The following is a 23,676-nucleotide window of genomic DNA, read 5'->3' on the forward strand; positions in this document are numbered from 1 at the left end:
AAGACTGAACCCCATCCCCTCTCCACAGCTGCATACACAAATATTAATGCAACCAGCAATCTTTTGATTTGAGGAAGAATCAAAGCGGTGGTGCAACGGGTTCACCATAAGGATTTGGTAAATAAGGAAAGAAAAGTGTGTTATTGTGCACTATTGTCTTCTTTATAAACTTTTTTTTTATAAAAGATTGGTTTTGTAAAGAAGAATGATTGTGCACAACTGTTCAATAGTTTATTTAAACTTGAGTTACCAACAATCCCAAAATTACCAATGGGGTTTATCATTTAATGAATCAGCAGTGAGTGTGAGAGAGAGAGAGAGAGAGAGAGAGAGAGAGAGAGAGAGAGAGAGAGAGAGAGAGAGAGAGAGAGCGCTGGCAGGCAGACAGCTCCTAAATAGCCTTGCCAGGATTCAGGTGTTTTACATTTAGCTAACGACCGCGTCACCCCACGCTGCCAGGATTGTGGAAACAAGAAGACAGCAACCAAGGTGGTCACTATAGTACTGTATGTTTAACAAGTTAACAATGATGTAAATAAAGCCTCTATCCTCTTCTTCCTCTCCCCTGTTCTTCCTCTCCTTCTAAACAGAAAGGTTCACTGAGCTGTTGCTTCCTAAAACAGGGGTGGAGCTAGAAATACTACCCATGGTGCAACAGAGGAGATACCCCAAGTAAGTCCAAATCTGTTGACGTATCCACCCCCTTCCTCTCTCTCTGTCACTTTCATTATCTCTCTATCTTTGTGTGTGTGTGTGTGTGTGTCTGTCATCATTCATGTTTTTAGAAATAAAGCTGACATGATTTCTCATGAATGCCTGGAATCACACATAGGTTAGGGGTCGGGACCTTTTGACCCCTGACCTGTTGCTCTTCCTCTACTTTGAGTTGTAGAGCACAATAGATAGATAGACGTAGACAAGAGTTATTGTAGAACAAAATAATGACTGCCCCAATCGACACACACACACACACACACACACATACACACACACACACACATTTGTATTTATTTTTTCTTGTTATAATATATTCTATCTAGTATGGCTACTAAGTGTTTCTAGCTGGCTGTGTGTGCGTGCGTGCGTGAGTGTGTGCGTGCGTGTGTGAGTGTGTGTGTGTGTGTGTGCATCCGTGCGTGTGATGTGTACTAAAGAACCACCACCACCATATTGTCTGTGGAAATCCAAATACGGATGTCATATGTTTATTTGCTTATGTACGACTCTGAGGAGGAAGCTCCATTGTACATTGTAATCCCAACCTTCCCTCCCTCTCTCTCTCTCTCTCTCTCTTGCTGTATATATATGTGTGTGTGTGTGTGTGTGTGTGTGTGTGTGTGTTGGTATTCACTCTTGTGTTTTCCTGTTCTTGTGCTGTGTTTCTCTCAGCTAGCGATACCTTAACTGTTTGTTGTTTGTCTGTCCCTTCTGCTGTTGCCCAGGCTGTATGTGGACGGTCCGTTCGGCAGTTCGTCACAGGAGGTGTTTAACTACGAGGTCAGTCTTTGTGTGGCAGGCGGAATAGGAGTCACACCATTCGCTTGCGTTCTGCACGCTCTTCTGTGAGTGGCTACCTCTCCTGTCCGTCATCCAATAGAAAAGGGGACTCGTTGTTTTTTTAAACTGCAACTCTGGGAGGATTTTGGATAAACAAAGAACAATATATTAACTTTTTAAATGGCATGACTCTTCTGCCTTCTCTTACTGTCTTTATTTATCTGTCTGTCTGTCTGTCTGTCTTTTTTCTTTCTTCATTTCTTCCTTGTTTTTTTTTTCTTTTTCTTTCTGTCTTTGTCTCCACAGTGATGGCTGGAAGCAGTTCAGACTGAGGAGGCTGTATTTTGTGTGGGTCTGCAGGGAGCTGCAGTCCTTCTACTGGTTCTCAGAGCTGCTGTGTGCCCTGCACCACAAGGTGAGGCCCTTGATTCTGTATGGAAGCCCTTCAGGGCCCTTCATAGAAATATTGATTTGATGTCATGCATGTCGCCACCTTGTGGCTGCTAAGTGAGATTTTTGATTTTTGTTTGATCTTTGTTCAATATTCTGAAAATCATTTGGTTATTAATTTCAAACATTTACATAATGAATTCATTAAAAACAACTTACAACACATTTGAGTATGTTGTACAACATTCCACTTAAAGGAAACAACATTAATGCATTTCAATAAACCACCTATAGTTTACACATTGACATCCAATACAACTGTCGCCTCAATTAAATCATGTTAAATTAATGTTATAACGTTAACGTGATGTTATAACATAGTTTTGTTCTGTAGCTCTGGCAGGAGAACCGACCAGACTACTTGAATCTGAAGCTGTTTGTCAGTCAGACAGAAGACCTCCAGGTAAGAAAAGTCTATTATTGATTCAACCTCATGTATTCCTTCTGTGTGTACGTTAATGTACATCTGGGCTTCTCTGTTCAATTCTTTCCATGTGTAACTTTGGTCACCCGCACAAAACTGTTGATTCAATTAGTAAGCACTAGGGGGCAATGTACACCTTCTAGAGAGGGCCACACAAGATCCTTTGAATTTCAAGTTGGCATATCAAGTTAGCTTCCTCTCTCGCTCTCTCTCTCTCTCTTCATTTACATATTTACATGGTAGTGTTTCCAAAGTGACAGCTCAGGCTGACAGTATTTGGGTGAGTCCCGGAGCAGGTGCATGACTAGATGGGGTGCTATTTTCTTAGAAGTTAATTGATAATTGATTAAAGGACCGTCTGTAACTGATGCTGTCATTTCCTGTCTGGCTATGTCGGTGCCTCCTCTCTCCTCCCAAGGGGGGTGACTCCGTTTGAGACCAGTTTAATAGTTTAGATCTCACCCCATTAAATTTTTTCTAAAGGGCTAATTTTCTGGTTCCAGGTCTTTCTGTCATTGTGAAGCAGATTTCACCAAGTGTTGGATTGTTCACCCACTAATACGGAATGTGAGCTGTGTTTAGCTTTAGCCCATTGGGAGACTGGTTACTTTTACCCTACTGATGCACTCTTATAAAGATGTCAGTGGTTAAAAAAAGTCACAGTAAAAACAAAGAAATTGAATAAACTGCACAAATGTGATATGGATTTATCGACACCACAGTCCGCAGTCATTCCCCCTAGACAAATGACTTGTTTCTCTGGTAGTTAAAGCTGGGGGAGGCAGTATGGGGAAACCAGCCAGAGTATGCTATATTTTGAAAGTATCCAATGGAAAAAATCCCAGCCCTCCCTTCTGGCCTCCCTTCAAAGCCTCTCCCCCAAACCATGTGACTAGCTCTAGCTAAAGCCATAGCCTGAGGACTCCACTCATGCACATGAGTGCAAGGGCAGAGTGCACGCCTGTAGTAGCCTGAGTAGGAAAGTAGAAGACAGGGAAGCCATCCAATCATTTTATTTGGGTCAAATTAATTGATTGGACAGGCTTTTTACGGGCCCGCAACAGCTACAGATACCAATTAATTATTTTTGTATTTCTTCAGAGCCTTTTTAATCATTCATTGATTGCTGTCGTGATGTAAAGAGTTTCAATGATAACAAAAATGCTTCTCTGTCTGAAAAGTATTACTACTCACGAGATAGATAGATTGCTGAGCCTGCCTTTTACGCAGCCGTTCAGGCCATTTAAAACTACAAGGAAGAAGATGATGTGTTAATGTCAGGCTGTCAACATTCTGATCCAGTCCAGTCATGCTTTACGAGGATCAGGCTGTTTCTTCCTTCCCATTGGCCGTTGCCAGTGCCACAGTAAATGCGGATATCAGTCTCCGTCCCCATCACACCACACGAGTCGGGCCCCACAATATCAAACCGGTATGAAGAATCTTTGCCCTCCTGACTCCACAGAGGGAGGCATTATCGTGTGTCCTGAAACCACCCACAATTCACATCAACCAGAGCCGACGCCAGCCCCGATCGCCGATTCCTCTCCCCCCTCTCCCCCTTTCCCCCCTCTCCCTGACTAAGTCGGAAGACTCATTATCGGCAGGTTTGTCACCTAGTGGGTAGGAGCCTTAGACGCATTGTGATGAAGGATGAAGTGCTGGCAAGAAGCAGTAGCTGCTCAGGCTAAATGCATTCAGACGTTCACATTGTGTCCTTTGTGATTGTCTTCTGTGGTGTGGGTGGGTGGGGGGGTGGGGGGTTTGGCAGGGATTTTCCGCATGAGGATCCCACCAGCGTCCTCCCTTCCGCTCAGCCTCCAGACTAAGATGGCAGAATCCTCCAGCATGACTTCACTTCAGCGTGCGGCAACAATCAGAAGTGCTCTTCAAAGAGAGGCTCCTTCGTCGTGAGGGACGAGAGCCTGGCAGTGTTTAACGGATATAAATCATTCCAGGGGACTCACGCCAATGCTGCACGTCTAACCGGCGGTGATGGCAGAGTCTCACTTCAGAGACGAATTAGTCACCTGCCGCGTCAGAGTCGCTCCACCACCCTCCGGGCTGGACTGATTGAATCGATCCAATAGAGATATTACGTTACTTTTGCAAATGAGCTTTCACATGTTGACAAGTAACACATGTCGCCTTGTTGCAAGTGACTAGTACACGACACAACGATAGATTCCCACCACAAGATAGGTGAATGAATTCCCCCCCATGCACCCCCCATATAGTGTACGATATATCGCTTTGTAGGGAATGAGGGAAAAGGGAGCCAAATTCAACACAGTTACTATCACTGCAATGAATTTGTTATGTTGAATCAGATGCTCAAATGACATAACTAATCTAAATCATTGTATATTCTCCATTCTGCTTTCTCTACTGCAGAGCATGTCTGAGGAGAAGTACCGCCCACTCAGTTCAAGGCTCTCGATTGGTCGACCTCGGTGGAAGCTGCTCTTTGATGAAATCAGGAACGCCAATAGGCAGTGAGTAGAATGAGAGGATCCATCCTGGTAAAAACAATGGGTCTGATAAAAATCTACATATTGGAAGCTTATGTTTTTATTATGAATGTGATTTGTTATATGTACAGGCCTGTGCAGTCCAAACATGTATTATCCCATGATTGTGTATGTATTCCAATCTGTGTTTCTGCATGTGTGTGTGTGTGTGTTACAGAAAGCACGTGGGAGTGTTTTGCTGCGGACCGAAGGGCATCTCGAGGACCCTCCACAAGCTGTGCAATTCCGGCCGCTACACTGGAGTCACTTTTGAATTCAACAAGGAGTCTTTCAGCTGAGACGGTGGTTACATCATCTGCCACAGGTTACCAGAGACACCAGCTACCATCGGCCACTGGTTACATCACCTACCATCGGCTCTTTATTGAACGCCTCACATGAATACGGTTTAGGGTTTGAACACAACGTAGTGCCTGGACAGCGTATAATGCGGTTTCTGTTTAAAATATTAAACAGGAGAAGGACAATTTAATATGACGTGGTCCAACTCCTCTCTACTACTCTGGCCTGACTGTTCTCTGGAAGCCGCTGTTCTAGTCTGCAGCCCAGAGCAGCAGCGAGCTGCTCTGAAACGTCTGCATAGTAAATAGTTTGACCTATGATCTCCCTTCACTGCAGGCCCTGGCTTTTCTCAGTCAGAGTGTGCCGCATCCAATCCACCCTCAAACCTTATTGGATCTATAAAAAGACTAATAGTCAACGACAGCTCATATAATAGTGAGATATTCTCCTTGCAGACAATAAGTACGTAATAAGGTGGTAGTTCAGTACCGAGGACAGAAAACTGGGATGTTGGGAGAAAGTCGATTAAATGCAAGCCCATTTATTTGTTAAATGGCTTTATTTGTATACAATGTTCCTCTCTACTGTATATATTATCATTTTCATCACACCAAACCGGGGCTTTGAGAATATAACTAATGATTTGATTGGTCGTTGAGACCATCATTCACTCGTTTTTCTGTTTGATGATTGGCTTCATCCTGTGGCGATCTGCTTTGTTTGTTCCTCTATACCAAAAAAAGTGTTTATTTGAATGTACAAGTAAAAAAAAACAATACATGCCAGTATTCCTAGGTAGTTTGTATTTAAATGTATTTATATTTTTTACACTTATTTGTTTACAGGATGTCCTTTCTTTCCCTCCATCATGCTTTCAGATTTACTAAAGCCATTCATTCATATATTAAAAAGCATAGCTACTTACATGTATCTGTAGGCTTTATGACAGATTCACAAAACAATCTGAAAGATATAAACATTAAGATACAAAACATTTTTTGATTTCTGTAAATCACTGAAAAATAGCTTTGCTATTACTTTTTCTGTAAATCACAATTGTGTTGGATAACCCTCTGATGACCATACTTTAATACAATTGTATTTTATTTGATGTATTACTATGGTCCCATTTGGTTTCTCTGTTCCTGGAATAGAGCAACACAAGAACATGTCTTTTTGTTATGGATTTCTTTTTAAATTGCAAATTGTTTACTACTTTGGCAAATACAGGCAATGAGCATTTGGTCTTATTCCATACATGTTATTGCTCCTAAATAGGAGTGCATAGTGTGTGTAGTGTGAGTGCATGGTTGTGTAGTGTGTGAGCACGGTTGTGCAGTGCATGGTTATGAAGCGAAATTTCTCACTGTAGTGTAGTGTGTCCTTCCAAAGCCTTGTCGTGTTGCCACACAGGAATTGGCTTTAGTTTACAATGAGCAGCAAATAGTGCACTCATGACAACGAAGAAAGATAGACTCAGATCAACTTTATTGCTCGTACAAAGAAGTAGGATGGTCGAGATGCAATGGAGTCTTACTTTAGTGATGGTATGAGACTGAGCATCTCGCTCACGGATGAGATACTGTCATTCATAGTTCATTTTCTGCTTACAACTCAAATTGAATAGCAGCGGTTGTTCATTGACATAGGTAGTTAGGTAATAACATAGTCAGAGAGCCTGCTTGTGGTCAGGGTCAGGTAGGTACTAGAGTTTACCAGCTGAGGTTTGAACCTGAAATAGCACCAATTAAAACAGCAACATACATCATGGCAACCAAACTAACCCCTAGTGAAAATAAAGCACACCCTTTGTGACTTTTAATTGAGCTCTTTCATTTATATCGTAATTCAGTTAAATCAAGGTCACTGCATCTCAGGAGACTTTGGAGAGATGCTCTTGGAACCGACTCAAAATAAAATGGAAACAAAAATAATAAATTACTGAAAAAATAGCAGGTGGCTTTAGTTCAAGTAAAGAGTAAAAGAAAAATCAGTGAGGCATATTTTGGTAAATTTTGGTATAAAATCCTCACTTTGGATGTGCTCTTAAGGATGTGTTCATTCTCCTTGGTGGAGCCAGTAAATTGCATATTCAAGAAACCCAATCTTCTCATGACCTGTCACTCTCAGTAGGAACTAAGTAAGGTTGGCAATTGCAGTAGTAATAGCCTTTTAGGGAAAAGATGGATCAGATTTTGGTCTATTTTTATCTGCTTGCGCCATTGGGAAATTAACCCTTTACGGGCGTGTAAAAGTGCTCTGAATAATTTCCCACTAATGGCCAATGGGGTGTTCTCTCTATGGGGCATCATCTGTGCACATCGACACCAGTATGTGCTGCTTGCATACGTATGTGCATTTGTGTGTGTGTGTGTGTGTGTGTGTGTGTGTGTGTGTGTGTGTGTGTGTGTGTGTGTGTGTGTGTGTGTGTGTGTGTGTGTGTGTGTGTGTGTGTGTGTGTGTGTGTGTGTGTGTGTGTCCAAACGGCCACGCTACATGGTGGTCTGGTACGACGCGGACCCCTCCTCCGAGCTGCTGTTCAGGAGCGGCTGCCTCTCGCCGTAGATGGACTGCAGCTTCCTCCTGTTGCTCCGTTTCCTCCTCCTGATTGCCACGACAACGACTGTGGCGACCAGGGCTGCGATCAGTGCACCCAGGATTCCAGCACCCAAGAGCCACTGCCAGATGTTCTGGGCCTGCTGGAGGTAGGGAGTCAGGAACTCCTGGACGAACCTCTGGCCTATAGGACGGGAGGAGCAGGAAGAAAGAAATGAAGTGTCAGAAATTACCAAAAATTTTAATGTGTACGAATACATTGGTGCAAGTGTGTTTTTTTTTGCTAGCCAGAGTAGTATGGTTGGCATGAAGGTGCTTATGAGTGGTAAAAGAGTCTTTTTTTGTGAGTGCGGGAGCCGTATGCGAGAGAGTGCCTATGTGCACTTGTTATACAGAGGATGTCGTACCAAGGGCTGACAACACGGAACATTACAGCAACCATCTGCATTGCCGTATAAAAACGTTTTGCGTTCAAATGAAACAAATTCCAAATCAGCCACGATATTACAATAATTCATCCATTGTAGAAATGTCCGGTTTTGTCATCATCTCCATCGGTCGCTGGGATAAGCTGATTGGTTGAGTGAATCTTGTTCGGAGCCAAGCTGCCCTATGGGGATGGTTCCAGACTAGAGGACGAAACTGCAGGTAAGCTGGCGAGACTTGTGCTGGCTTGGAGGGGCGAACACCCCCCTGAGCCCCGGTTGTCCTAGATTCAGTATACCTTGAGCCCTGTACAGGTACGCACACACTCACGGCCAAAGAAATTCACACGCATGCCAAAAAAGCACATGCAAAAAAGCATACCATAATACTACTTGTGTGTGTGTGTTGTTGCTTACCAGGGTCCAGCAGATAGGCATATTCATATCCCAGAACCTTATTGGTCACGAAGTAGTCCCCGTTCCGGTAGAGAGATAGGAAGGGCACCATGTAGTAGCCATCGTTGTGTCCGATGGGGGCGTTGGTTCTGGGGTAGAGGGTGCGAGGGGGTGTGTGGGTCCTCAGCCAGCGCTCAAAGATACTGCAGAATAAACAAGAGGCAAGAATATTAATGGCATAGTTAGATTTAAAGGGGCGGTGCAGGTTTTCTTGACACTGTTCCCCAAATGCGTCCACTCTTTTTCATCTGCGCGAGGACGTGAGAGATATGCACTCAGAGTACTTTGCGTTGCGAGCTGTAGTGTTTATACTGGAGGCCTCTGTTCTTGTTGTTCCCCTCTATTTGATCTGGCACTTTGAATAGGGACTGCTTTGGCAGAGTGCATGAGCAAGCATCGATGTCAACACGGATTTCCACGAAGCAAAAGAAAACCTTGATGAAATTACTTGGCTATTACTTTCTCCTGCCGGTTGAGGTAGAACATTCAATCATTCATCAACCTATATTTAAACAAATAGTCGGGAAAATGTCACTGTAGCTTTAAGAAGAGGTGTTGTTATTTTCCTAGTGGAGATAAACGTGTAAAATGTACACACAAATTATTCTTGTATCTGTTTGTGACAGATCTGTCTATGTTTCTCTCCATGGTCGTCTAGTATGCGCTGTCCTTCATCGTCCTGTTCATCTTACCTCTCGGTTCTGCTGTTTACCTCTTTCCATTTATCGTGCCATCTATAATCACCTTCACATTTTTCATTTATTTATATATTAAAAATACTATCTTAGAACACTAGCATGTTGGCCTACAGAGAATCGAAGAAATGCTGTTGATAGCAAGAAACAATTATTTGAAGTGAATAATGATTTTTATCCGCCGTCAGTCCTAATAAATGCAGCATCCTGTTTGGGTACAGTCTCTGACGGCCCTGATTGCATTGTCGTTTCTGGAAATCGATGTGGCTGGCTAGAGGTCCAGACTGATCCAACAGAATAGTTGGTCATGTGATCAGAATCGTCTCAAGGCTACTTTGGGTATTTTTCCCTTTGTACTTTCATGTCAGAATGTTTCACTACAAGAATAAGAATATGGAAGGCATACATGATCTTGCTCCAACATGGAACACTGACTTGTAGAGTGAACGCTACTATGATTGAGCACATGCATTGAACATACAGTATGTGTGTATCTTTGTGTGTGTGTGTGTGTGTGTTTGTTGTGTTATCACAGTATCACACAGTGTTGTGCTACCTGTCAATGAAGGCATGGTGCAGGAGGAAGATGGGGTCGTTGGCGGAGCCCTGGACAGAAGACATGGAGCCGTTCATGAACATGTGTAAGGAGTTGTGCATGGTGCTCTGGCCGGTGATGGCCATGCCGGTCTCTGGGTTGGCAAAACCTGCAAAGGAGGAAAGGGAAGGGAAATCACATGCCACATTAGCGTAAGAATGAGTCCAGGCAGGAATATATGACCATCAAATGAAGCCCCATGCACACAGCTTTTCATTTAATCTATTTTACCCATGTTTATATGATACCCAGGTTTATAATTTTCTTTGCCTATTCTTATTTCCATGTATGTTTTATTTTTCTGTTTTACTGTCCTGTTCTTCTTCTGCCGTGACACCTAAAAGTCCCTTGTGGAATGAATAAAGTGGCTCTTAATATTTCTCTATGAGCTGCACCAGACAACATTTGAGCAGGGGTCTGAAGAGGGGGCGTGGTCAGGGCTGGCTGTGACAGGGGAGACTGGCGTGGTTCACCCCGGCATCAGACTCAGCTGTAAATGGTGAGCGGGACTATTGGGAGGCTCTGTCACTCAGAGGCTGTCAGGTCATGTGTGCTCTAGAAGTGAGGTTGGGTCCTCAAGCAAGGGAACAAAGCAACTCCTGAACAGGAGGACACAGTCACCCATTGAAGCTCTGCAAAGTTTCTGTTTGTCTGTTTGTTTCATGCTGCTCACCAGTGAAGTTAACTGCCATGGACGTTGTCATTTCCTGTCTATGAACCCAATCCACATGTTCTATGACCTCAACAGAATGGGTTGATTGTCAATACGACCAAAACGACCCATATGAGTGTTTTGCTGTCTCTCTCGCATACGGCCATCAACCAGTAAATTCAAGACAACTAATATTATCAACATGTGGGTCGTAGAAAGTGATGCAATTAGCAGGTGAACTAGGGGTCTAGGACACCTGGGAGTGAGCTAGAGGGCTCCGTTTTGTGTTAAAGGGGGAATTAAAGACTACTAAAATTATCATTATGGGGGTCGTAGCCCTACAAAAAGTGATGTAATTAGCAGGTGACCTATGGGTCAAGGACACCTGGGAGCGAGTTAGAGACCTGAAGTCTGTTTCGTATGAAAGAGGACCAAAAGGAAATACAGGATCATCTATTTGGTGGCTCAAGCCCGACAGGAAGTGATGCAATCCTTCACCATGAGGTCCAAAGGTCAGAAGATACAAAAAAAAACACCATTCATGGGGCATTCACAGAATGACTTGGGAGAAAGATGGAGGCTGTGTTTCATTAGTTATTTCACTTTTCCTCAGCCCTTGTTTTTACATTACAGCATACGTTGTACGAAGGCGACTTTGGGGGGGGGGATTTAGATGGAATGTAACTGTCCTTGCAGGCCTTCAGCCTAAATGATCATGGATTGACCGCCAGGCTGAGAGCTATCCTGCTTTTTACAAATCCTCAGATATACCTGTCGACTAAGGGCTAATAAAAGTGACGCATTTCCATTTATATGAAAGAGGGTCTCAAGGACATATGTGATTATCAATTTCCTGGCTGTATGCCTACAGGAAGTGATTCAAATGCTATTTCGGGGTGTCATCAGAAGAGTGTAGTATATTGGGTATACTATTAACTAGACTGACACAGACTTTTCTCATTACTCCTTACTTATTTATTGAGAACCCTAAAACATGGCTCTCCTGCATAGCGACCATACATCAAGTGGCTAGCTCAAGATAGCTGGTGGTAGGTTACTGTACACAGAAATGGCACTACTGCCCCTAGTGGTCAGATGTAAGTACCCCACTCTACAACAAAGGGGTGGGACCTGCACGGGCCCCAAGACTCGCTGTGACCCAGCTACAGAGTGAACACAGGACCAGGGCTGTAAGGGTACCTGCGTGGGTGCAGGGTCAGTTACCTTCCAATGCGTTCCTGAAGCTCCCGTTGGCGAAGCGGTCGAGGGTGTCGGTCTCGTACTCAGTCAGGCCGACCACCGCTTCCACGTCCGCCGAGGTGGGGAGGCGGGTCACGCGCCCTGGGTCGTGGTTGCCAGGGTTACGCAACAGCGGACCCTCGCCAGTGGCTTTGCACAGCGTCTCCTGGTTGTTGTACTCCTCTGGTTGCGTGCATATGACCTAATAAAACACACGCACGCACAAGCACACAACACACACACACACACACATAAACACACACATATTCACACACACACACACACACACACACACACACACACACATTCATACACACACATGCACGCACGCACACACACACATGCATACACACAAGCACACACTGAAATTAATACACTTACAGTGGGCCTTAATCCTTACCACATTTCTATCCAACAAACAAACATGTGGTTGTTTGATGAGATAATTGGAATACACAGAGGCCTGAGGGAGAATATGGTTACATACACGGTCGATACAAGGTGCATATCAACACACAAGCAAAGGATGTGTCCTCCCTGTGCACATTTTTAATTATACTTTTCTGGCAGCAGTTTGGTGCCATTCCTTTTCACTTCTGAGAAAGTCACATTGTGCACTGAAGTGTCACAAAGCCGATTTTTTAATACTAGAATCTTAAAATGTGTTCTCTCATTTTCACAAATCTGATTCTCTCACTCCCGCACTCCTAACACCCTCACAAAAACACACATTTGCAAAACCACACACACACACACACACACACACACACACATACACACACACACACACACAAACACACAAACACCCCCCCCCCCCCAAACACCCACACACACAGACACACACACACACACACACACACGCACCTTCCAGGAGGAGAACACTGAGGCGGGGCTGATGAGGTTGGGGTTGAGGCTGCTGCGGCCGCCCATCAGTGCGTCGGTGCACACGTCGCAGGCCTGCGCGTCCCTCCAGTCCCAGTACGGGATGGTGAAGTTGAAGTCCCCCGTGATCTTCTGGATCTCGTGCTCCCAGAGCAGCAGGAAGACGCGGTGCCAGGGCAGGAAGGCGGCCGACTCGTGGGCGAAGTCGATGTCCCGCCACACGTTCCCCGGCCCGCCCAGGAAGGCGTCCCGCGACACGTAGTAGTGGATCCAGACGAACAGGTCGTAGGTGTTGATGTCGGAGAACATGGGGTTCTCCCCGTCCGCGCCCATCTCCGCCCGGGTCCCCGTGGTGATCACGTAGTCGGGGTTGACCGTGTTCTTGGCCAGGTTCAGGTAAGAGATGAACCTCTGTTGCTCGGCGACCGACAGCGCCAGGATGTTGGGCCGCACCGACTCCCGGAACTCGCCGCAGTTGGCGCCGCGGTACCCGAAGCGGCACTCGCCGCAGTTGAAGCCGTCGTAGTTCCCGGCGCACCGGCACGTGCGGTTGAAGAAGGCCAGGGGCCATCGCTCCCTGTCGTCGATGCCTCTGTGGGGGTACTGGGGCCCCCAGGGCTCCTCCGACACCTCCACCTCCGTGCAGAAGCCCCGGCCGGACATGGCCCCGCAGGCCGAGCCGTCGCCCCGCCACGCCGGGCAGCACTCCTTGGTCCTCAGGGCCTCCGAGGTGGCGCACAGCCGGGGGAACTGAGCCAGGCAGCAGCCGAGGAGCTGCGACGCCGCCAGCACCAGCACACACACACCACCGCACCGCATCGCCACGCTGGGGAATGAGAGCAGCCGAGGCAGGAACCAACCTGAACAACCTGAGCAACAGCTGGCCGGACTTCTCTCAAGGATGTTTCTCGACTGACAAAAATCTGTTTAACCCTGCCTTGTGACCAACAATGATGTTAGATCCACTGTTTACAGTTCCTTGCTGTTACCCCTTCAACTTCTGTTCAAATTGTTGTCATCGATCCAGCCAAGCCAGCTCCGCTCCACCGACAGGCTGTCCCTCACACGGCCAGCTTCTCACTGGGGCCCCTGCTCTGAGTCTGGCCCTCCTTGAGCCGTTGGGGGCCGGCCTCCGGGAGAGTGTGTGATCTCAGTGTGAGTTCACATTTGGGGGCTCTAACACAGGAATGCACTCATACACCGTCACATGCCCGGGATAATATTCATGATTCTCTCTCCTTTTTGTCTTGGGATCAGCAGACCTTTGACAAACAATGTACCTCCAGGCAGAGTGTGTGTGTGTGTGTGTGTGTGTGTGTGTGTGTGTGGTAGTCAAGTGAATATGTGTTGTTTAGCCTTTGGATCAGCCTTTAATCTTTGGATAAGTAATGTTATTTTCATGACTTAATTTGTTATGCATGTTAATTACAAATTACCTGATGAAACACAATAACACCAGAATCCCAGAGTAACGACTAGAGTTTAAATTGTGGTCCGAATGACAACATCCTTGAGTACATGCCCAAACTTCTCAAGTGTGCTTCAGCGAGCTGCAAAAAGAATACCAGGCATGGATGTACTCAAGGGCAAGGGCAATGACAAATCATCCGACATTCTTCTCTTTGCTATAACTAAGACTTGGATGAGATCATGGGTATACAATGTTGAGATCTCTGTACATCTTACTTTTCAAATATTTATCAAATGAATATATCAATTCAAACTCATTTGTCTTAAAGCAGTATACTAATTAATCTCCTTTTCATCTCTGTATTGCTCCTAATGAGAAGTATCCCAGACACAAATGATCACAGAGTGATTAATAAATGAGAAGCTCCAGTACTTAGTCTCAGGAGAACAGAATGAACAACAGAAAAGCAATTGAGGATTTTGATAGGTTACAGCGATGTGATGCAGGGAGCTCTTTTTCCGTGTGTGTGTGTGTGTGTGTGTGTGTGTGTGTGTGTGTGTGTGTGTGTGTGTGTGTGTGTGTGAACAATCTTGAACAACGTGTTCAAGATTGTGAGGACGTTACGTTTGAAAACAATGGAAGTGCCGCCACTCCGACAATTTGACGTCAATGTCGGAGTGGGGGTATGTCGGAATGGACGGCGGTCCCCAGCCTTCCAATCACACCTGAATGTGGGCTCATTAAGCCCAATATTCAAAATGATATCGATAAATAAACAAAACATAGCGGACGCAACCCCCCCCCCCCCACACACACACACACACACACACACACACCCACACACACACACACTCCCTGGTTCAGACAATGTATGGTTTAAGCCTCGACCTCAATCTGAGGAACCGATCCACCATCACCACCATTCTCACTCAGCCGTGTGACCGTCACGCAACTCTACCGACCCCGATCACGTGGTAGCCTACGCGGAAACTACCAACGACAGAAGAAAGCCAGCATGTTGGATCATGTGCTGAGGTATCTAACACAGTACTTCTTGGGGCAGCAGTCTTTTGCCCACGACTACAGCTCATAAGCCGGTCACATGCTAGCCAAGCGGTGCACGAGTTGCGGCTTACCCCGATGCAAGAGCACAGTTGATCGCACAGGAATGACCATCACAGAGGAAAGCACTCCTCTTGGGGGCAAAACGCGGGGAGACTGTATATGTAGGCCTATGTGTGTGTGTGTGTGTGTGTGTGTGTGTGTGTGTGTGTGTGTGTGTGTGTGTGTGTGTGTGTGTGTGTGTGTGTGTGTGTGAGAGAGGTAGGCCTAGTGTTATAGCTCTCGAGTTTTGATTTTGCATGTTCAAAATCAAATCCAAAGAGAAAGACTGAGGCCATGAATGTGTGTTTTCTGCTCCACAACGGTCGATATTCAGAACTGTATACATGCGTCTTCTCAAGGTCGTCACTTTTCTACACGGAAGAGGGCAGTATAAACCGATTAACATTGTTGAATAATAAATAGGACTATTTTTAATGATCATTACAATTCCAACAATACGTGGATTCTGTGTAACGTGAACAAATAATAATGTTGCGACCCCCATGAGTGTATGAGGAAAATAAAAACGAATTAAAAAATGTCCACTGCATATAATAATTAACTTCAGGTTGAAACTACATTGACGACATACTTTGTATTTGCACAGAGCCCAAGTCTAATTTAACTTTGTTTTGTATCCGTCACAGTCTAAGTCTAAGTGTGTAGTGGTTGGTTTGTGTATGTGTAGATTCCAGGGCCTAATAAAAGGATCACGGGGGTAAATGAACACAAGACCAGGAGATGTCCCTGCACACCTCCCACTTACACACGTGAGCTAATCCCATGGATCCAGCTGACAGAAGTTCTTTGAAGGGCTAATGGGCCAGAGCTCCTGGGTCAAATGAATGTACGTAGGTCCATAGATAGATAGAGGGACAGATTATATAGATATAAAGATAGAGAGATAGATAGATAGAAGGATGGATTATATAGATATAAAGATAGAGAGATATATAGATAGAAGGATGGATTACATAGATAGATAGAGGGATGGATTATCCAGGTAAAGAGTTAGAACAATAGAATGATAGATAGGTAGATAGATAGATAGGTAGGTAGATAGATAGATAGATGGATATATAAAGGGATGGTTTATCCAGGTAGAGAGTTAGAATGATATATATATATATATAGATATAGAAAGATAGATAGATAGATAGCGAGAGAGAGACGGATGTATTTTATAGGTAGATAGAAAGATGGAGAGATGGATCAGATAGATATACAGTAGATAGAGAGATAGAGGGCTAGGAAGATGGATTAGATATGGATTACAGATATAGAATGATGGATAGATATATAGACAGATAGCCTGTCAGAGGTGTGAATCGTTTTGTACAAATAATGTGTTTGATATTTGGGCGATCTCACAACCGTAGGGCAATATCAATATTTCATGTATCAAAGTAGCTTCCAATGATATTTTACTAGGGCAGCATAGCAACCATGTGGTTTAGGGCATGGAGCAATGAGAGAAGAGGGAGCCAATGTGTTTGGCTTGGCTGCCCATGGTGGTGCACATTATTAAGGACCGTGAGGGCTGATCCGTGGCCATTACTAGGCTGGGTCTCTCTGTTTATGTATTACTATATGGGCTGGAGACACTCTAGCTGTGCTGATGGGAGATTAAATCTCTCTGCATCCTGACGTGTCCACTCTCAAGTAATGAAAAACTCTGCCACTGCGCCATGCTGACCAAAATAACACGTTTTGTATCACAATTAATCTGCATTGGGTCTGTTTCATACACAATGTGTCTAGATGCACGCCATATCTGATACAATGCATCTAGATACATTGTGAATCTAGATACATTGTGTCTGTTTCATCTAAAATGTGTCTTGATACACAATATATCTGATACAATGTATCTACATTGTGTCTGTTTCATGTAATTTTTTTCTAGATAGACAATATATCTGACATGATGTATCTAGTCAATATTTGTGTCTGTTTTGGAATGTATCTATAGACACACACAATGTGTCTGTTTTATGTGCAATGTATCTAGATACACACACGCAACGTATCTAGATACATATTTTTATTTACGTACAATGTATCTAGATTACATTTCTTTATCAAAGTTAATGTTGCTTGAAACATGAGCTAGTAGACATATTGTTTTTGCTTTTTATTGGACTTAAAATGATGAAAAGTCTAAAATCACTGATATGACAACTAATGATACAAAAATATATTTATAAAGGATTTGGCTTGATGCCTTATGCACTCAAAAAGTAATTTGAGTAATTTGTAACTTGGCCTTTCTCCTGCAGCACTGGCTGTAAAGGTCCTGGATGGATGGTAACGCAGTCCTTGTAATACGTTGTGCATATTTGACCACTCTTTGTAAAGTTTTTCTGTCCTGGGCAGTGCTGTTTCCATACCACGTTGTAATGCCACCAGTAAGAATGCTCTCTATGGTCCAGTGGTAAAAATTGGTCAGTATTTTACAGTCCATGCCAAATTTCCGCAGTCGTCGCAGAAAAAAAGAGCCACTGTTTAGCTGTCTTTGTGACCACACCAATATGGTGTGACCAGCTCAGATCATCACTGATGTTAATTCCAAGGAATCTGAAACAGTTGACTCCACTGCTGTGCTCCCGATGTAAATGGGTGAGTGTTCTCCCTGCATTATCCTGACACCAAGATGTCATAGTAGCCACCTCTTTTCTGTAGGCAGTCTCATCACCGTTCTTGATGCAGCCAATTGTGGTGGTGTCATCAGCAAACTTGATGATGGTGTTGGAGCTGTTAGTGGCTGCACAGTCAGATGTGAACAGTGAGTACAGCAAGGGGCTCAGCACACATCCCTGTGGAGCACCAGTGCTGAGTGTTAGACTGCAGAATGGTAGGCTGCTGTTCGGGCTTTGAGTGCTGAAGACACCTCTCCATTCACCCATGGCTTCTGGTTTGGAAAAGTTAGTACTGTGACTCGTGGTACAACGTCATCTATGCACTTGCATATATAGCCTGATACAAACTCAGTGTAATCGTTGATGATATCAGCGGCATCCCGAAAAATTCCCCAGTCTGTTGTTTGGAAACAGTCACATAATGCATCATCCGATTGATCTGTCCAGCGTTGTACTGATCGAATCACAGGCTGTTCACGTTTCAGCTTCTGCCTATAGGATGGTAGTAGGAGAACAGAGGAATGATCCAATTTGCCAATGGCAGGGCGGGGGCGGGCTTTGTAGGCATGAGTGTACGGCGTGTAGACGTGATCCAGGATGTTTTGACCTCAAGTTGGGAAGTTAACGTGTTGGTGATACTTCGGTAAAACTTTTTTGAGGTTGGCTTTGTTGAAGTCGCCCGCCACAATGAATGCAGCCTCTGGATGCAAAGTTTCCTGCCGATCGATGATTTCATACAGTTCGTCCATAGCCCGTTTGGTGTCGGCTTGGGGTGGAACGTAAACAGTGACAAAAAAGACTGCAGAGAATTCTCTGGGCAGATAAAAGTGTCTGTACTTGACCATTAAATGTTCAAGGTCAGGAGAGCACCCCGACGATGTTTTTTGCGCATCCACACACCACTGGTTGTTAATCAGGATACATACACCTCCTCCTCTGTTCTTGCCCGATTCAGTTGTTCTGTCCTGCCGATGAATGGACAGGCCTTCGGGTAGAATGGCAGAGTCTGAAATTGAGGGGTCCAGCCAGGTCTCTGTAAATACAAATGCATTGCAGTTCCTAATATCCTGTTGAAATGCCAACCTGGCTCTTAATTCATCCAGCTTGTTGTCAAGTGACTAGACATTAGCAAGGAGGATACTCGGTGACACAGGATCAGAGTTCAAACTATTTGTTTCAGCTGTGTATACATTTAAAAAATAAAAATCTGATTTGTAGAAAGCATTCACAATATTTTGCATTGCCATTCTTAGATGTCTTGGCTGGTATGTGTGGTCTCCAGAGACAACCAACCATGTATATTATCTGCCACGTGTTTATGGAAGCTGTGCGTGTCCAATGTTATTGTGGAAGACCGTTCAATAATTGATTTACCGACTGTAACATTGACTTTTGTACCGTTAGTGAGCTGCGAGCCCCTGAAGCCCCCTTCAGCATCCAAAGGGAGGGTCTTTGCTGAAAACAACATTCGACAAAACCGAAAAATGAAACATTTGATAACATAAACGGAGACACACTGCACAAACACATGCAAAGCACTGCACTGCATTCCACACACATACACATACACACACACGCACGCACGCACGCACGCACGCACACACACACACACACACACACACACACACACACACACACACACACACACACACACACACACACACACACACACACACACACACACACACACACACAATGTCCTTGGTGGTTGAATGTTTTGGCTAACCAGGCTAGCTGGCTGTGTGTCTCAGTACTCCAGTATACACAGTTAACCTGTCTGCATATTCACAGCACCTACATTTAAAAAGCTGGCTGTTCAGGGCAGACAGTTTCTGAATGTTCAAGAGTAAATACTCTCAGCCCGGGCTCGTCCAGCCCACACTCCATAACCACTCCATGTGGTTAACTTTCTGTGGTGGGGGCGCTCCAAAGATGGAAGCTGTTCGGTTTTCTTGCCCGATTCTCTACCGTTTAACTTTTTTTTTTCCAGACTATTAATTACTGTTTACTATTACTTACTATTATATTGCAAAAATGTTGAATTCATTCTTTTGTTAAATATAATTAGTCAAATGTAGACGTATTAAAATCAATACTTCTTGTAAGTGGGTGTGTATGTGTGGGAAGGGGGGCATGGTTTTAAACATTATACAAATTGCTGTAATCTGATTAGACTTTCAACCACACTCACTTTCCTGTCAGAACTCAAACTCCTACAATGCAACAGGGGTCATAAAATAATACTAGTTTTGAAAATGTGACAGGAGGTGGTATCAGTTTTTGCCATGAAATAATCTAAAATATCTGTGCCTAATCCGGGGATCATTAATGCAGCGAAGAGAGGGAGGGAGGGAGGTATCAGGGTGAGTCACCTATCACTGTATCTAAAGCTGTCAGAATGAAGGCTGTAAGTGTAAAAGAGAGGGAACAAGATGGACCACCAATGCCTTCTCTTTTGCCCTGATTTGTGATTTGTGTGTGTGTGTGTGTGTGTGTGTGTGTGTGTGTGTGTGTGTGTGTGTGTGTGTGTGTGTGTGTGTGTGTGTGTGTGTGTGTGTGTGTGTGTGTGTGTGTGTGTGTGCGAGCTTGGGTGTGTGTGTGCAAGCGTGTTTGTGTGTATTTTGTCCTTTTAATGGTCTACTAATCCCACTTGCATTTGGCAGGCAAATTAATCCAAGCCTTGTCATGGCCAAGCTGTAAAACCCGTTCTATCCCAGATTTCTACCCCCCACCACCGGACACAGATGCACACACATTCACTCACTCTTACTCCCTCCCTCTACCAGGCCTCATCGACACCCGTCTCCAGATGGCTTCTTGGAGGTAGGTGTGATATTGAGTGTGTGTGTGTGTGTGAGAGAGAGAGAGAGAGAGAGAGAGAGAGAGAGAGAGAGAGAGAGAGAGAGAGAGAGAGAGAGAGAGAGAGAGAGAGAGAGAGAGAGAGAGAGAGAGAGAGAGAGAGAGAGAGAGAGAGAGAGAGAGAGAGAGAGAGAGAGAGAGAGAGAGAGAGAGAGAGAGATCGCTTGGGTGGGATATCTGGCCTTCGCACCTTGCTGGGGTGCCATTGCGCAAGGCAGACACATGCAGACAACCGTGTGAAGGGGAGTTCTATGGTTGTCATGGGGACAAAGTGGATGATCCACGGACACCGTGCTGTCCTGATGAAGATGCATGTGAGGCATACGTAACAAAACCAAAAAATACAACATTGAGCTATGTCGTGAAGGAATTGGCCTTGACCTTTCTATTTGGCCCAATACAATGGTAATTGAACTCCTTCATTTCAGCATGTAACAAATATGCCCCAAACGGTTATGTCACTGCCTCGGCAGAATGACAATCACAAAGTCATCCCTCCCATATCGTATCCCAATGTTTACGTTGCTAATTATGCAGTAATTATCTAGCACTGCTTATCCTTATCCAATATATATATATGTATTGTACATATAACATTATTGATTAGAGATCGATATAAGTAAGTGGGATCTCGATTCGAATAGATCCCGCAGCTTTCACTCAATCCGCAGCAGTTCGATGGTTGTGTTGGCCCAATAAGGCTCAGGATGGTGGTTTAACGCCATTTCTCTCCCGTGACAGTACAAACTTAAGGCAATCGACCGCCTCCAATGCAGCGTTATTAAAGCCTATCGTTTCGTGCTTAATCTCCGGTGTAGGCCTATCATCAGACAGAGTGGGGGAGAGACCACCGTGTTAAAGGCATATACGGATAGATCGATCATCAGAGAAACTTGGATGGCGAGAGAGATCGATGTCGACTATTTGACATTGACGCACACTTCTCTTGCTCTCGTCTCTGTTCTGTATTATTTACCCACGTTTGAGCGGGAAAATAGTTTGGCGGTTTTGCCCATTCTTACACACACACACACACACACACACACACACACACACACACACACACACACACACACACACACACACACACACACACACACACACACACACACACACACACACACACACACATATACACACACATACGCGCGCGCACACACGCACACGCGCGCGCGTGTGTGTGTGTGTGTGCGTGTGTGTACGAAGGAAAGAAGGGAGTCACCTTGCGGTTTGCCGGGAATACAGCGAGGCGTGCGTCGCAGTCAAAGCCCCACAAATAGTTGGCGCCACCAGGTAGCATGGCTCTTTAACGCGATAAAAACAACCGATACAGGAGACAAGGGAATGAGAAAGGAGCTAGTGTTAAATCAAGACACGATTTAGGACGTTGCATTGTAGCCTACATCAACAAAACCCAGTCCTCCACCTCATCCGGCATCCCCCTTTTAAAAAAAAAAAAAAAAAACACAATATCGGACGGAACGCAATCGAGAAAAAGGTACGGGGAAGACACGTGTGTAGATCGGTAGCGGTACTAGAGGCACACAAGAAGGAGACGAGATGATCCGGGGAGGCGGGAGAAGGGGCGGAAGGCGCGGAGAGGAGAGGGGCGCCGGAGTTTGTTGAGGAGCGGGAGGAAGGGACGCGCTAGGCACACTGTCAGGCACAGCTGTGCGTGACTGGAGAACCCGAGGAGGAGCCACAGCACACAGGTACAGCTCCGCGCTCTCTCAGCCGTTTAGGGACACTATAGGAGCAGTCATTTGAACACATTTGTTGAGAAAGCGTTGATTCTTTCCACGGTGGGAGAGGAGAGAGAGGCCGGTGGTCCATGCAGGTAAAAGCTTGTTGATTGTGTTTAGTCCGTATTGTTGGGGGAGCCGTTGGACTCGTTGGGAGAGAACGAGGGGGGGATTTAAAGGCATTCGTTTTCGATGTGTGAGGTTAGTAAACTGTGTTCACACCGGCGCACCCGACAGACATGGTTATTCCAGAGTGTGTCTCTGTCATGTTTTCTCCCCATTTCTGAATCGTGTCCTCGTACCGTGGTGATGATGAAGCGCTGGGTTTCCATTGCGGACAGTTTTCGTTGGGGGGTGAGCAGTGATGCACCAGTCATTGTTGTCGCTGATGTTTTTTATGTTATTGGCTGAAGTGTGTATTGTGGACAGATGATCTGACCTATTTATGCCATCGAATTTGAAGTACCGTTGTGTTTGTGTTTGGGCATCTATTCAATATTTATTTTCAGCCCATGTTTGACATTTCCGGTGAGTGGATTCCGTGAGATTTGTTGACCCCCCCCCCCATCCCCCCTTTGCAATAGCCTGCTCATAAACAGGAAACCATTTAATCAGGGCTCTTTTTCATACACTAGAAGGGTATTGCTAATGATTCAGATGAATGACAAAGGACACCCAAATTATTATTATGGGACACAGAGGTCGGTATTGCATTAGGTCGTTGCTCGTGGCGTTTACCAAAACTCCTCCAAGAGCGTGCCACCGTTTACACTAATGCCGTCATTTGTCTGCGCACCATGGACAGCTCCCTCCCGCGATGCCACGCTAGTGTACTGCTCATCAGGTAGCGCGCACACACACACACACACACACACACACACACACACACACACACACACACACACACACACACACACACACACACACACACACACACACACACACACACACACACACACACACACACACACACACAGTAAAGTCAAGTCTAGCCACAGTCTAGTCTCCCATTCGCACTACACAGTTATTTTTTGAGGATCTACACATTTACACACCAGAATACAAAAGCCTTCTCCTCTGAGATCCCAAGTGTACACACAGCCATTTTACCCTGACCTACTTATCATTCCACAGTTTATCTCTAACCAGATTGCAATATTTCGTGGCTATGTAGTCCTAGTGCATTAAAATGCAGTGCCGATTGTGGGTCCTCCACTTAAATCGGCTCGAGGGGAGG

At 45.0% G+C, this 23,676-nt stretch overlaps 2 protein-coding genes across 2 annotated transcripts in view; one reads left to right on the top strand and one right to left on the bottom strand.

The window, feature by feature from the left end:
* Positions 1-5,271, top strand: part of nox4 (NADPH oxidase 4) — a 16,069-nt gene extending 10,798 nt beyond the window's left edge. Inside the window, exons 13-18 of the mRNA XM_084466841.1 lie at positions 591-672; positions 1,443-1,562; positions 1,804-1,912; positions 2,282-2,350; positions 4,766-4,866; positions 5,060-5,271. Coding sequence (XP_084322967.1) covers positions 591-672; positions 1,443-1,562; positions 1,804-1,912; positions 2,282-2,350; positions 4,766-4,866; positions 5,060-5,180 — 602 coding nt within the window. The 3' untranslated portion in view covers positions 5,181-5,271. The remainder of the gene's footprint in view (positions 1-590; positions 673-1,442; positions 1,563-1,803; positions 1,913-2,281; positions 2,351-4,765; positions 4,867-5,059) is intronic.
* A 2,405-nt stretch (positions 5,272-7,676) lies between these two features.
* On the bottom strand, positions 7,677-22,771 carry tyr (tyrosinase; the record flags this gene model as incomplete). Its single annotated transcript, XM_084466394.1, has 8 exons — positions 7,677-7,924; positions 8,583-8,764; positions 9,873-10,020; positions 11,788-12,004; positions 12,667-13,510; positions 13,750-13,860; positions 15,232-15,290; positions 22,742-22,771. 8 exons carry the CDS (start codon positions 22,769-22,771, stop codon positions 7,677-7,679), a joined length of 1,839 nt encoding a protein of 612 aa, XP_084322520.1.
* Between the last annotated feature and the right edge of the window lie 905 nt (positions 22,772-23,676).

This window comes from Micromesistius poutassou, assembly GCF_964030765.1.
Source record: "Micromesistius poutassou genome assembly, chromosome: 4".
Classification (NCBI taxonomy): domain Eukaryota; kingdom Metazoa; phylum Chordata; class Actinopteri; order Gadiformes; family Gadidae; genus Micromesistius; species Micromesistius poutassou.